The 13918-nt window shown below is 50.2% G+C and overlaps 2 protein-coding genes across 2 annotated transcripts; one reads left to right on the top strand and one right to left on the bottom strand.

Moving 5' to 3' along the window:
- Window positions 1–327: 327 nt before the first annotated feature.
- LOC119332506 lies at window positions 328–1661 on the top strand. The gene is made up of 4 exons (XM_037605685.1): window positions 328–692; window positions 771–869; window positions 970–1101; window positions 1197–1661. The coding sequence occupies exons 1-4, from the start codon at window positions 452–454 to the stop codon at window positions 1400–1402; spliced, it is 678 nt and encodes a 225-aa protein (XP_037461582.1). The 5' UTR covers window positions 328–451; the 3' UTR covers window positions 1403–1661.
- Window positions 1662–12386: 10725 nt separating this feature from the next.
- Window positions 12387–13676, bottom strand: LOC119334546 (probable aquaporin TIP2-2). The gene is made up of 3 exons (XM_037607093.1): window positions 13470–13676; window positions 13125–13372; window positions 12387–13032 (listed from the first exon to the last, which is right to left on the bottom strand). Exons 1-3 carry the CDS (start codon window positions 13597–13599, stop codon window positions 12664–12666), a joined length of 747 nt encoding a protein of 248 aa, XP_037462990.1. The 5' UTR covers window positions 13600–13676; the 3' UTR covers window positions 12387–12663.
- Between the last annotated feature and the right edge of the window lie 242 nt (window positions 13677–13918).

Consider the following 13918-nt stretch of genomic DNA (forward strand, 5'->3'; position numbering starts at 1 on the left):
CATTAAGAGTGAACCAAGGCGCCGTCCATTCACGATGAAATTAGAGTAGAGTAAGAAAGTTCATCTCTTCTCGACCAACGGATGCGTCCACTCGCTATCAAGGAAAGTTCAGCCCTTCTCGATCAACTGAAGAAAATAACCTCAGGTCTCGCCGTTCCGGCCTGCAAATAGTCTATGTTCTGGAAGAGATGACAAGCCTGGACCAGCGACCTTCCTGGGCAGGCCGAGGTCGTCGATCGATCTCACGTCAAATCTGACTGCTTCCGTTCCTCCACGCGAGTGCATGCCAAATTAATGGCCCGTCCGGCGGCTATGACTTACTAGTACTAGTTAAATGAGCTTCCATACATAAGTTCGTCTCCCTCGTCGTCCTCGTACACCAAACTCGATCCGTGCACAAGAAGAAATCACACGCACGTACAGCTCGATCCGGCCAGTCCGGGACGGCGAAATGGGGCGTACCAACAGGCCGGCCCTCGCACTGGCGTGCCTGCTCGCCCTGCTGCTAGTGCAGCTGCCTCGAGGAGCCCGTGCAGCTGGGGATCTGTGCGGCAAGGTGAAGTGCGGCATGGGGAGCTGCGGCGAGTCCGGCGACTACATGTTCGGGTTCGCGTGCCGCTGCAATCCTGGCTGGAGCCGGTACCATCTCGGCGACGTGGACTTCCCCTTCCTCCCCTGCGTCATGCCAAACTGTACGTACACCCTGCCCGCCAGGTTTCTTGATGATGGGCGGATCAATAAGAATCGACCACCGTAATTTGTCTGGGCAGGCACCATCAACTACTCGTGCCAGGACGGGTCGTCTCCTCCGGCTCCGGCACCGCCGCCGCCAGCAGCGCCACCGCTGACAAACCTCTCAGTCTACGACCGTAATCAATCACATCCTCAGATGATCGCAAAAGAGTTTCTGTTTACAGTTTACTCATTCAAGCATTCGTCACTGAATCCTAGTACCTTCCAATGGCGCAGCCTGCTTGATGCAGTACTGCGGGGGCGGCACCTGCGAGAAGGTGGAGTCCTCGGCGTTCGCGCACAGGTGCGCCTGCCCCGACGGCTTCAGGAACCTCCTCGACGACGACGCCTACCCCTGCTACCGCCAGTGTGAGTGACTCGGCAACCTGTCGTGACCGAGGTAGTATGACTACTTGACTAGGCTAACGCTGCCTCGCCGGCGGTTTGGTGTTTCCACCGTGCAGGTTCTCTGGGATCAGGCTGCTCCGACCTCGGGATCGGCATACTCAACGGCTCCGACCCGAGCACGTCACCGCCAGCACCCGTCTCCTTCACCGTCCAGAAGGGCGGCGCTGCAGGCGGTTTAGCACCACCGGCGCACTGGCTGCTGGGGCTCCTGATAGTGATTTCCTTCTTCTGGGTCCAGAGTCCAAACTGTTTTGTGAATTAGTGATTTTAAACCAAGGGTGTGGCGTTTGATTGGTTGGGAACCATACGGTCCCAATTTCCCTATAGGATCAGAGTATACATTTGGTGTCGGTGGTTGCAGAAATAAAACCCAACATGGCAGAATAGCGCGTCAACAGAATTGTTACTACTTGATGTCCATTAGACCCGATGATTAGGACTAAAGGTGATGAGATATATCTGCACGCCTCGTACAGTCGTACTCCGTGGTTGACTTTGTTATGTATTTTACTTAATAATTGATAAAATGGCTATGTGTGTGTATCATAATTTGAATGAGACTATATGTAATCTATAATGGTGTAGATGCCGAGAGTTTCAAACTTTTCTTCAAAACAAAAAAAACTACTACATATGAGTGGACTATATAGAATGTACCATAGTGCGCTATACAGATGGTCTACAGTTGGACACACAAACAACTCGACGGGGAAAAAACACTTCGCCCCCATGATCGCCTTCCTAGGGCGACACGAGAGGCGATCCCGATCGCTCTACTAGCCTTGCCCCAGGCTTCTCTCCATCCCTTCACCGCCGCCAGGCAAAGCTTCAGGCAAGGTAGGCGGGAGCGGGGGCGGGGGCGGGGCTCCTCCCTTGTCATCTCTCCTTTCCCTCTAGAACCCGGGCAAACCTTGATGCGCGAACACGGGTCGTGGGGTCATTCCTTTGTACTGTTGGGTGGCTGCCGGCAGGGCGTGTGATGGTCAGAACCAGAAGGGTCGGTGGCTTCCTTGCCCTGCCATGGGTGTGCCACCCTGAGACAAGCACAAGATGGGGGTCGTTGGCTCGTGAGGCCGATCGTGGCAAGGAGGTCATTGAATCGGGGAGGCCGAATGGTGGGCGCATGCCACTCCAACGGCCGCTCCAATAATTATTTGCAAATTAATACGAACTCAAAGTATAAACGATGGAGTGGTGATCAAATATGCATGAAAGTAGAGTATTTATCTTAATGAAGTGTGGGGTAAAATGTGCATATCGCCTAGGCTCTTGGTTGTGATGAATACGGCGTGGGGCCAAAACCCACTTTCTGTTGATAGAATTTTTTCATCACATGAAGCAAAGGTTCCCCACAATAGTTCGCTCAGGAACAAGCAAACAAGATAATATCTCGCACGTTGATGCGATAATCCTATTCAAAATAATTAGGTGCTACGTAAGTAACTAAAACTAATTTAAATAAAGTGTGATAGTATTATTGAATCACACTTTAAAATATTGAAAAAATTATGAACATATAACTAAATGATGTATACATGAGAAAAAAATAGATTCCGCTAAAAGCATGTCTATTTTTTTAAAAAAAGTGAAGGATCAGCTGCATGGGTATGCTCCTTGTGCCCAACACATATACAGTATCCTTGAGAGCATAAAACTTAATACAAAAAATTAACCGATGACCTGCATGAATGAACTCATGATATGGCATGGGAGTGTTGCATGCATGTGTAATAATGCAAAAAAATGTTACTTATAACTTACATGCATGACTTGCCGATCTGGCATGGTTAGAAAAATTATGTAGTGGGTTGTAGGGCATGTCACAATCAAATGCAATGTGATTTAGAACCCATTTATGCACTAATGTATGTTGCATGATAGAGGATTATCATGTGTAGATCGGACGGATGCTAGTGGATCAAGCTAGTAAATCTAACTACTACAATAATTTTCATGATGTGTAAGCACGCATATGCTGAGATAAATTACAAGTAATGGGGATTACTCTCTTAGATATAGAAATATAGGATTCTTAGAGGAGGAAGCGGGTCACGAATCCCACAACAAAAACTTAGTACATGTGTGAATGCATAGACAAAACAAAGGTGTTGACAATGAAGAAAGTAGCCCTCCCTCCTCCCTCCTCCCTCGCCTCCTCCTCCCCCTCCTCCCCTCCTTGCCCTAGCCGTCCCGCTCCCCGCCCTGACCCGCTGGCCGGTGCCCGGTCATCCCCCTCTCCGCTTGCAGGTGCTCTCTCTCTCTTCTCCCCTCTGTCTTCACCGCTGCCGGTGCTCGGATCTCGTTTCTGGGCCCTTGCGTCTGATGAGGAGGATTCGCGGTCGTCGGTCCCTTCCCCCTGTGGTCCCGTGCCTTGTGCTGGGGGGGGGTGGTGCCTTCCGCCGCTCCTCGTCCCCGCAAGTTCGCTCCTGGTGGCCGGGGCCAGTCGGTGGCCGCGTCCTCGTCGGTCGATGGCTGGATTCGAATCTCTCGGCGGCGGCGTAAGTCTGGTAAGTTTGCTGTTGCGTCACCTGATCTCGTTGTCCTGGGCAGTGCGCCTGATGGGGAGCTTGGTGGCCTCCCATCCCCCTCTCCCGCAGCCTCTGCGGCGGCGGCGTCGCCGGCGGCGGTGACGGCGGGGTCGCTGGTGACATCGTGTAACCTAGATCTCGATTTCTCCGCGGTGGCCATCGGGCCGCAGGACGTCCCCTCGGGTGGGCTTGATGGGCCTTGCGGTTTGTCGTTGCCCAGTGGGCCTGCCTCTCCTCCCCCTCTTTCGTCGGTGGCAGATTTCCCCCCTCTGGTCCCGTCCGGCCCAGTTGGGCCCATCGTCTGGGTTCCTGCTCCTCAACCTTCTTTGGCCCATGTGGCGAGTCGGGCCTAGGTGGGCACGGCTCAGACGGGCTATTTATGGATCCCCCACGGCTCTTCCTCCCCTTTGCTAGGGTTTCCGGCTTCCGCTTCCGATCTGCGCCGTCACCGTCTTCCCATTCGTCGCCTCATTAGATCCTCCCCACCTCCACCCCTCCTCCTTCCTTTTGCTATGGTGCTATCCATGGACAAGTCGCGGGGCTCTTCCTGCGAGGCGCTCTCGGGCAGCAAGCGACGCCGTGACGACTCCCCTTCCTCCGCGGTGGATCTGGAGCTCGAGGCTTCGCTCCGTTCCAAGTTGGAGGCGAAACAGGCGGCGCGCGAGCAGGTGGCTCGTGACCACGAGGCTCGGGCTTCGGGTCCGGAGTGGTCGCAGCGCTCGAAGAGGGTTGGTGTGCCCGGATCCGGCCCGCAGGGCTCTGGATCTGGCCATTCTCTCTCTCCGGTGCTGGACCCATGGGAGGCGGCGATGGCCTCTGGCGGTGGTGTTTCTTCGTCTTCTGCCTCCCTTCCTGCTCCGGGAGTGGGCCGCAGTCCATCTGCTCCGTCGCGCCCTCCTCCTCCTCCTCGCTCGGTAGGGGTTGGTGCTGGTGCTCGTCCGCCGCCTCGGTCCTTCGCGGGGCCGGCGCGTCGGCCGCCCGGTCCGGCCTCTGGGGCGCCCCCTTTTCCGGGGATGGGGGATGGGATCCTTCCTCCTCCTCCGCCGCTTCCGCAATCCCGCCCGTCCTCTGCTTCCCATAACAACCCCTCGGCGCTCACCTGCTTCGCTTGTCACAGGCCTGGCCATTTCCAGTCTCGCTGCACCAACCCTCCTTTTTGCCTGATCAGTCGCTCTGATGGTCACCTCACGGTCAACTGCATGGCTAGGCAGAAACCTCCCGCGGTCATCCAATTCGGCTCGGGCCTCCCCGGTTGTGCCTTTTTCTCCTTCGACGGTGACCTGCCTGTCCGGGAGGTGGCACCTGCTCTGTCTAATGCTGCTATTGTTACCGTCAAGGATCAAAAGATTTCTCCCCAAATTCTTCTGGAAGGGCTTCGCATTTGGGATGAGGCTGGATGGGACTGGCAAGTTGTGCAGATATCTGAATTTGAGTTCTCTGTGGTGTTTCCCTCCAAAGAATTTTGCGGATGATTGCCTCATGCACTAGCTTCACCTTGCCCCTCAATCAATTGGTGGTTTCTGTTAAAGCGGCTTCTTGAAGTGGTACGACAGTTGGTCCTCTCTCTCAAGTCTAGATTTTGATTGATGATTTGCCTGCTGGTCTCCGTTCATCTGCTTTTCTCATGTCTTTCGGGGTTCTGATTGGGAAGCCCATCGAGGTGGATGAAGACTCTCTGAACAAGGTTGGCCTTGCTAGGATGAAGGTTTGGTGTGTGGATCCTGAACGGGTTCATGGCTCGATTGATATCTTCCCTTCTCCCAATGGTATTAAGCTTCGGGTGCGGGTGGAGGGGGCGGCTGCTTTTCAGACTCCACCTCCCCCTCCTCCCCCTTCTAACCCTTCGAACAAGCATGATAAGGAGGGGGACGGATCTCTGGGTGGCCCTAATCAGAGCCATGGGTCTAACCTCCGCTTCACCCAATCTGAATGGGATGGTTTGGCAGATTCTGAACGTGAGTTGTTTCAATCCCAAGCTCCCTCTGGTGTTGCTCCTCGTGATGATTTGGTGATCCCGTCTGCTGCTCCCAATGTCCCTGCTGCTGGTGCTGATATGTCGAAGTTCCCGCCCTGCTCTGCTACCCCCGTTTCTGGTGCTTGCTCCAATCTTCCTGTCCGCCCGCTCTCCCCCACTCGATCGGGAATTGAAGATCTTCCGGCCTCCCTGGCTCGCGATGTGGTGGAATCCCAGTCCCCCCGGAAGAAGAAATCCTCAGTGCGCAAATTCTCGGCTAAGAGCCGGAACTCGTCGGGCTCGAAGCACTCCATGACGGGGGTCTGTCGGCGTCTTGATCAAGATTTGGGATCTATGTCCCCTTCGGGTCCCCATGTTGGCTCTCCTGCTGCGCGGTCGCCTGTGGTTCGATCCCCTGTGTCCACGGCTCGCAAAGGAAGGCGGGTGGCGAATTTAGGTGTTTCTGTCCTAGAGCGGGCTGAAAAGCGGGCTGCGGCGAAGGATCTCCCTCCCCCAGGTACATCTCCCGTTCCCTCTGTTGTTACTTCTCCGGTTTGGTTGGTTCTACCTTCTCTTTCGGACGATCATCTTTTAAATATTATGTCGGATGTGGGGGTGGTGGTTGATTCGTCTGTTGGTTCTCCTAGTTCTCTTCTTGCTATTATTCGGGCTAACGAGATGGCTCAGGCTGCCATTGCCAAAGCCAAAGAGGCCGTTGCCTCTCAGGTAGGGGCTTCTAGTAGTGGTCCGCTCGTGGACGCGGGCGCTGGTAGTGGCCAGCCCCAATCCAACCTGTCTAAAAGGGGCACCAATAAGCGTGCTAAACCCTGCGTGGCCCCTTGCAGGTCGAGCCTTCGAATCAAGAATCTCTCTTATAAATGAGGGCATTATTCTGGAATATTAGGGGGTTCGGTGCTAGGGGGCGCCGTGACCAACTTAAAGATCTGGTTCGTTCTAACTCTATTGACTTTGTGGGGCTGGTAGAAACCTTCAAGGAATCCTTCTCCCCTAATGACTTTTCTGCTATTGTGGGCATGGACAGATTTAATTGGAACTTTTTACCTGCTTCAGGGCACTCTGGCGGGATCTTGATAGGCTCCAATAAAGATATTTTTGATTTTGTTGCTTTTGATCATGGGATCTTTTGGGCCAGTGTTGTTCTCTCTCATAAAGCTCAGAATACTCTTTGTGAGTTTATCGTCGTCTATGGGCCTGCGGACCATTCCTTGTCGCCTTTATTTCTTAATGAACTTTCGTTGAAGATCGATGCTTGTAATTTACCGATGGTTATCGGGGGAGACTTTAACCTTCTGTGGTGCCCTAATGACAAAAGTAATGATAACTTCTCCTGGCCGCTGGCTAATGCCTTTAACGACTTCATTAGTGCCAATGCTATTCATGAGTTGCTTCGAGGGGGAGCTCGTTATACCTGGTCCAATCATCAGTCAATCCCTATTAGATCAGTGCTTGACAGAGTCTTCCTTTGTCCCAGGTGGGATTCCTTGTTCCCTAGGGCCTCTCTTTACGCCAAATGCATTATCGGTTCCGATCATACCCCCTTAATTCTTGACGATGGTTCCATTAGCCTCAGGCCTCGGGCTAGATTTCAATTTGACGCCTCCTGGTTGGCTGTGGATGGCTTTGTCGATATGGTTGCGGCGAAGATCTCCCTTTCTCTATCATCCAATGCTCGCACCTTTGGTCCTTTGGATGATTGGCATTCGTGTTCCTATAACCTGCGTAAATTCCTCAGAGGTTGGTCTCGTAATCGTGCGGCGGAGGATCGTCGCACCAAATCTTTCCTCGAAGACCAGATCTTGTCGCTGGATCACACAGCTAATTCTATTGGGCTTTCTGACGATGGTTGGGCGGTTCGTTATAGTCTGGAGGCTGCTTTAATATAGTTACACCATCAGGCTGAGATTTATTGGCGTCAACGTGGTACTCTAAACTGGACTCTAAAAGGCGACTCCCCTACGGCGTATTTCTTTGCGATCGCGAATGGCAGGCGTAGACGATGTGGTATTAATAGCCTGCTCATTAATGGTGTGCGATCTTCGGAGCAGTCTGTTATTATGGCTCATGTGGTGGATTTCTTCTCTTCGTTGTTGGGGGCTAAACCTCCATCGGGCTTCTCCATTTCTCCCTCCCATTGGAACTTAGGTCTTAAAATCTCACCCGAGGAGAATGCCTCTTTGATGATCCCTCTTTCTGATCAGGAAATTTGGGATGTTTCAGGAAATTTGGGATGTTGTTAACACTACCAATCCTAATGCTGCTTCTGGGCCAGACGGCTTCTCTATTCCTTTCTCTCGGAAATTCTGGCCCTAGTTGAAACAGCTGGTTTGTAATGTTATCCAGGGCTTCTGTCTTGGTACTGTCGATATCTCCCGCCTGAACTATGCAGTGATAACCCTGATCCCCAAGGTTAAGGGTGCTGATGTTATTTCCCAATTCCGACCTATTGCTTTGATTAACAACTTCGCCAAATTCCCGGCTAAAGGCTTTGCGAATCGTTTGTCGCCAGTTGCTCATAGAGTTATTAGTCCTTATCAATCTGCTTTCATCAAAGGGCGTTTCATCCTTGATGGTATCCTATCCCTTCATGAGATTGTTCACGATCTTCATGCTCGGAGAGCTAAAGCGGTTATCCTTAAGCTAGACTTTGAGAAAGCCTATGACTCCGTTAGCTGGCCCTTCCTCAAGCAGGTCCTTCTTGCTAAAGGTTTCGACGGTGCTTATGTTCATCGTATCATGCAGTTGGTCTCGGGTGGCCATACTGCCGTTTCGGTTAATGGTTTTGTTAGCAATTTCTTCGCCAATGGTAGGGGCCTTCGCCAAGGGGATCCTGCTTCCCCTGTTCTTTTTAATTTTGTGGCCGACGCCTTCTCGTGCATGCTTTCCAGGGCGGCCCGTTGTGGGCACATTGCTCCTGTGGTCTCTCATTTACTTCCGGAGGGTGTTTCCCACTTGCAATATGCGGATGATACAATTATCTTGGTGGAGCTAGATGACACCTGCATTGCCAATCTTAAATTCACCCTGTTGTGTTTCGAAGCTGTTTCGGGTCTTAAGATTAATTTCGCTAAAAGTGAGGTCCTGGTGACGGGTGTGGATGAGGCGGAAGCCTTGCGGGTGGCCAGGCTTCTGAACTGTTCTTTGGGTTCCTTTCCCTTTAAATATCTAGGCCTTCCTATCTCTCCTGGCGTGCTCCATGCTAAAGATTTCACTCCGGCGGTCGCTAAAGTGGGGAACAGGGTGCTCCCTTGGAGAGGCAGATATAATACCAATGCTGGCAAAGTTGCTCTAATTAACTCCTGCTTATCCTCTCTCCCCATGTTTCTTATGGGCTTCTATCTTCTTACGGATGGCGTGCATGCTGGCTTCGACAAACATAGGGGAGCCTTCTACTGGAATTCTACGGATAATAAACGGAAATATAGGCTGGTCAAGTGGCAGCATATGTGTAAGCCTAAAAACCGTGGGGGGTTAGGTATTATTAATACTCGGGTGATGAACATTGGTTTGCTTATCAAGTGGTGGTGGAAAATTTTAACTAGTGGGGCTGACTCGCTTTGGTTCTCGATTCTTAAGGCTAAATACTTCCCACATTCCAACCCGCTGTTTGCCACCGCGAGGCGCGGCTCTCAATTTTGGAAATCCCTTGTCAAAGTCAGACCTATTTTTCTGGAACATGTTAAATTTAATGTTGGTAATGGGATGGCAGTCCGCTTTTGGTTGGACTGGTGGTCGGGGGATGCCCCCCTCGCTGAGAGTTTTCCGGTTTTGTTCTCTTACTGTCCTAATCCGGGTATCTCCATCGCGGAGGTGGCGGCTAATAACTGAGATCTGGCCTTTCGTTGGGCCCTATCTCCTGAAGAGTTGGAAGATTGGCAAAGTCTCTCTGCCCTCTTCCCCGTGCTCTCGGAGTCGGCCGATTCTGTAGTCTGGCCTCATTCGGCCTCAGGTAGATTTACGGTCAAGTCGCTTTATTCTAGACTTATTGGTGGTACTCCTTCGACCAGATTCTCTTGTGTTTGGAAGTCCAAAGTTCCTCCTAAGATTAAAATTTTCCTTTGGCAAGCCTTTCGTGGTCGCCTGCCGGCTGCTGACCAGATTAAAAAGCGCAATGGGCTTGGCTCGGATTTCTGTCATCTATGTGGGGCCTTGGAGAACTCTGATCACATCTTTTTCAATTGCGTGCTGGCCAAGCTGGTTTGGTGTTGTGTCAGATCTTGGCTTCAGGTCTCTTGGAACCCCTCCTCTTTCTCCGATATTCGAACCCTAGCCAAAGCTTTGGTTGGGGTCACCAAGAGGGTGTTTTGGGTTGGCCTGGGTGCCTTATGTTGGGCTCTGTGGACCATTAGGAACAAATTTACTATTGAGCATATCTTCCCATCTAAGCCTGCTGACGTTCTTTTCAAATCATGTATATTATTGCAGCAGTGGAGATCATTGACTAAGGAGGTTGATCGGGATGCCCTGGACCTGCTCATCGACAAAATCCGGGCTTCGGCATCTCACATCTCTGGACGGGATCCTGTCGTCTAATCCTTGTGGTGCTGTTTGCGGAGTTTAGGTCTCACTCCTTTCCGGCCTGCGCGCCGTGTATGTCAGTTGCCTGTATCCATCCTTCCTTGGCTACTCTTATATACTTTTCGTTCCGTGCGCTGTGTGCGTTCTCCTCGTTAACTGGTCTTTTTCCTGTTTGGTCTCGTGACGCTGCCATGTGGCTTTATTTATAAAGTCGGGCTCTGGCCTTTTCTCTTAAAAAAATCCCACAACAACTAACATGAAGGGCCCGCCTGATCAAAGCTTAGATCAACAAGCGGGAGTGCAGGCCGGCCCATTAGCATAGTAGCGGCTCTTGGTGTCTACTGTAGCAATTGATTTTTTTATCTTTCCAAAGAACACGAAAAAATAAAAATAGACGGCGTGGACTATTTTGAAAATGCTAATACTTTTTTAAACATTAAATATTTTGAAATTATGAATAATTTTTGAAAATGCAATTTTATTTTGAAAAAAGTACCAACGAATTTTGAAAATTCTGAACATCTTTTAAATTGTATTTATTTCTGAAGACGCAAACATTTTTTAAATGAATCAAACTCCAAATAGTGTTGAAAACATGAGCAATTTTTTGAAAATTATCGGGGTTTTCAAATTCCAAACCATTTTCTGAATATATTAGGTATTTTTGAAATTTATGATACTTTTTATAAAAAAGAAACATGATGAACAAAAAACCGAAAGAAAACTTGAAATACCAGTTCAAAAAAGAAAGAAAGAATAAAACTGGTTCAGGAACCTTCTATAAGGTTCCCAACACCGGTCAGGAACCTTTTAGAAATTCCCAAAACCAGTGGCTCGCTCACTCAATAGGCGGGCCCATCTATCTATCGGGGTGTGCATTTACCGCACGACAAATATGAAATGTGGTGCAGGCCGGTGATCTTCGACTAAAGCCCATGAACATCCAAGGCCAATTCAGTCGGTGGCCCACTGGGGAACAACTATTTTCTCTCGGTGCCTTCGACTTCATTCAGGGAAATGAAGAACCACCGCTTTTCCTCTCGCGGGCGTGTGTGTCATCTCCCTCTCTATCTTGAAACCCAAGAATTCACCCTTCCTCCGTGCGGATTCGTGTTATTGAAACTGTGTGTCGTCAATTGTATTGCTGGATAATGTGACACCGCACTGCGCTAGTTGTTCTCATCTCGATGATGAATGACTGTGAAGAGCTAGGAATGAACTAATTATTTTGATTTCTAATCCATCTGAAGAATTCATTATGAAAGATGATGAAAAAAACATCCAAGATGCAGTAACGTGGTAAAAAAAGAGATGTAACTCTAATTGATATACGAGCGATGACAAATACAGTAACACATAACACAAATAGAGAAGGGTCAAATTGCGGTCTGGATTTTATTTTCTCCGAAAAGGAGGGTTACCACCTGCCTCTACATTGAGCGATGCACACAATTATTTATTAAAACGAACCAAGTATCAAAGTCTCAGAGCAGCTCCGTAAAAAGAAAAGGATAGAAAATAAATGGCCTTAACCATCACAAATAGGACAAAATGTCTACAAGTATCCTATTACTAGACCGCCAAACTAAACCGGTTGTAGTGCGTATCTCGTGCTACTGTCCCTCATTGATTGCACCCAAAAGCCATAAGCTCTCCGCTTATGCATCGTATAATGATGACCGAGTATGGATCCATCTAGACGGTTTGCATATTGCGTGCAATTTTTTTGATTTTTTTATTTTGTTAAACACACAATCATTTTGACTATTCTATATAGCTCAAAGTAATGCACAAACTCCCACACCGATTTGTGCCGTTGTATTGTGCTCTACCGACTTCTACCTCATACGTAGGTACAATCCACGATGCCCTCGGTCATGAATCACCTACCAAATACTCCCTCCGCTCATTTTTACTATGTTTTGTTAGAAGTCAAAGTTTGTAAAGTCTAACCATATTTGTTTGAAAAAACATCAACATCAACGATACTAAAGTTATACAATATGAAATTTAACTTCATGGCGCATCTAATGATGTTGGTTTCGTATACTGGATGTTGATATTTATTTCTATAAAGCTGGTTAAATTTTTACTAAATTTGACTTTAGACAAATCTTATATGCGGAATAAAAAGAACCGAAAGGAGTACCAAACAAATTTGATAGAAACGAAAGTGGAGGTATGTTAAACGACACATGTACACCACAGAAGTTTGGCCAGTGGGCATGGGAATGCACTAAACAACGATGCTCTTATTGAATCGCATAAGGAAACTCAACTGAAGAATCTTGAAACCCCAACAACTTCACAACATCCATCACAGTACAGATACAGAAACATGCATCATCCAAGTGCCACAGCCTCGCGGGCTTTCGATCGGAACCAAACAACATGACGTTCCTCACATCATCCAGACAATCCTGAGAGTGACCACCACGTACGCACTTCTTATGTTGCCGAAGACATTATGGAAACCAAAGACCGAATGATCTTCCCATGGCTGGCTTAGTAGTCGTTGCCGGCGACGGCGGTGTGGTCGTCGCACATGTACAGGTACCGGTAGACGACGCCGGCGAGGCCACCGCCGATGAGCGGGCCGGCCCAGTAGATCCAGATGTTGGTGAAGTCGCCGCTGGCAACGGCGGGGCCGAAGGAGCGTGCAGGGTTCATGGACCCGCCGGAGAAGGGGCCGGCGACGAGGATGTTGGCGCCGACGATGAAGCCGATGGCGATTGGAGCGATGGTGCCGAGGGACCCCTTCTTGGGGTCGGCGGCGGTGGCGTACACGGTGTAGACGAGCCCGAAGGTGACGATGATCTCCATCACGACGCCCTCGAAGGCGCCCACGCCGGAAAGCCCGTGTGTAGGGGTCGCCTGAGAAAGAAAACAGTCCGTATCAGCGTCGTTCGTTTTCGTGCTCCACCGGCCGGAAAGCGCACACATGTACATGGGCTGGGGATACGTACCACGCCGGTGCAGAACTGGACGAGGAAGGCGCCGACGATGGCGCCGAGGAGCTGGGCAACCCAGTAGAAGATGCCGGTGAGGATGGTGATCTGGCCGCCGAGGGCGAGGCCGAAGGTGACGGCAGGGTTCACATGGCCGCCGGAGATGTTGGCGCCGACGGCGACCGCGACGAACAGCCCGAACCCGTGGCAGATCGCCACGGCGATCAGCCCGGATGGGTCAAGCGGCGCGCCGCCGCTCACCTTGGCTGCAATTTTTTAACTTTTCGTTAGCACGCACTCGTCGTCTTCCACTTTAGCCATACGAGCAGAGCATGCATGTGCCGTAATTGTAACAGAACTCACAGTAGGCGATGGCAGAGCCGACGCCGGCGAAGACGAAGATGAGGGTGGAGATGAACTCGGCGATGTAGGCCTTGAAAGAGGCCAAGCTGAAGGAGTCATCGAACCGACCGAAGGCGATGGAGGCAGGCATGGTGGCTTAGAATGGCCCAAAAACCGAGCTGGGGAGGATGAGACGGGATGTTGTCGCTAAGAATACGGATCAGAGACTCGGCCAGTGTGCTCTTATAATGGGCTGAGCGGCTCTTCAGTTTGAAATAAGAAAAAATGTAGGCCTATTTTTGGTGTTAGGTTCGTGTATCTCTATTCCTAATGTAATAGTTGGTAGTTTTCGTTCTAGGGTCTTTTGTCCCACCTCTCACTTTTGCTGGTTTTCGTAAGTTGTTTTTCATAAAAAAAATCGTTTCCTCTCTCACTTCATCGGTTTATTTTCGCGTCATCATCCCATACAA

The sequence above is a fragment of the Triticum dicoccoides genome, chromosome 7A (assembly GCF_002162155.2).
Source record: "Triticum dicoccoides isolate Atlit2015 ecotype Zavitan chromosome 7A, WEW_v2.0, whole genome shotgun sequence".
NCBI classification, from domain to species: Eukaryota; Viridiplantae; Streptophyta; class Magnoliopsida; order Poales; family Poaceae; genus Triticum; species Triticum dicoccoides.

Excerpts from the sequence above, each read along its gene's own strand:
- LOC119332506 (XM_037605685.1), top strand. The coding sequence starts at position 452 with ATGGGGCGTACCAACAGGCCGGCCCTCGCACTGGCGTGCCTGCTCGCC. Across the intron at positions 693-770 it reads CCCCTGCGTCATGCCAAACT|GCACCATCAACTACTCGTGC; the intron begins GTACGTACACCC and ends TTGTCTGGGCAG. Across the intron at positions 870-969 it reads AAACCTCTCAGTCTACGACC|CCTGCTTGATGCAGTACTGC; the intron begins GTAATCAATCAC and ends CCAATGGCGCAG.
- LOC119334546 (XM_037607093.1), bottom strand. The coding sequence starts at position 13,599 with ATGCCTGCCTCCATCGCCTTCGGTCGGTTCGATGACTCCTTCAGCTTG. Across the intron at positions 13,373-13,469 it reads CGGCTCTGCCATCGCCTACT|CCAAGGTGAGCGGCGGCGCG; the intron begins GTGAGTTCTGTT and ends AAAAAATTGCAG. Across the intron at positions 13,033-13,124 it reads TCCAGTTCTGCACCGGCGTG|GCGACCCCTACACACGGGCT; the intron begins GTACGTATCCCC and ends TTTCTTTCTCAG.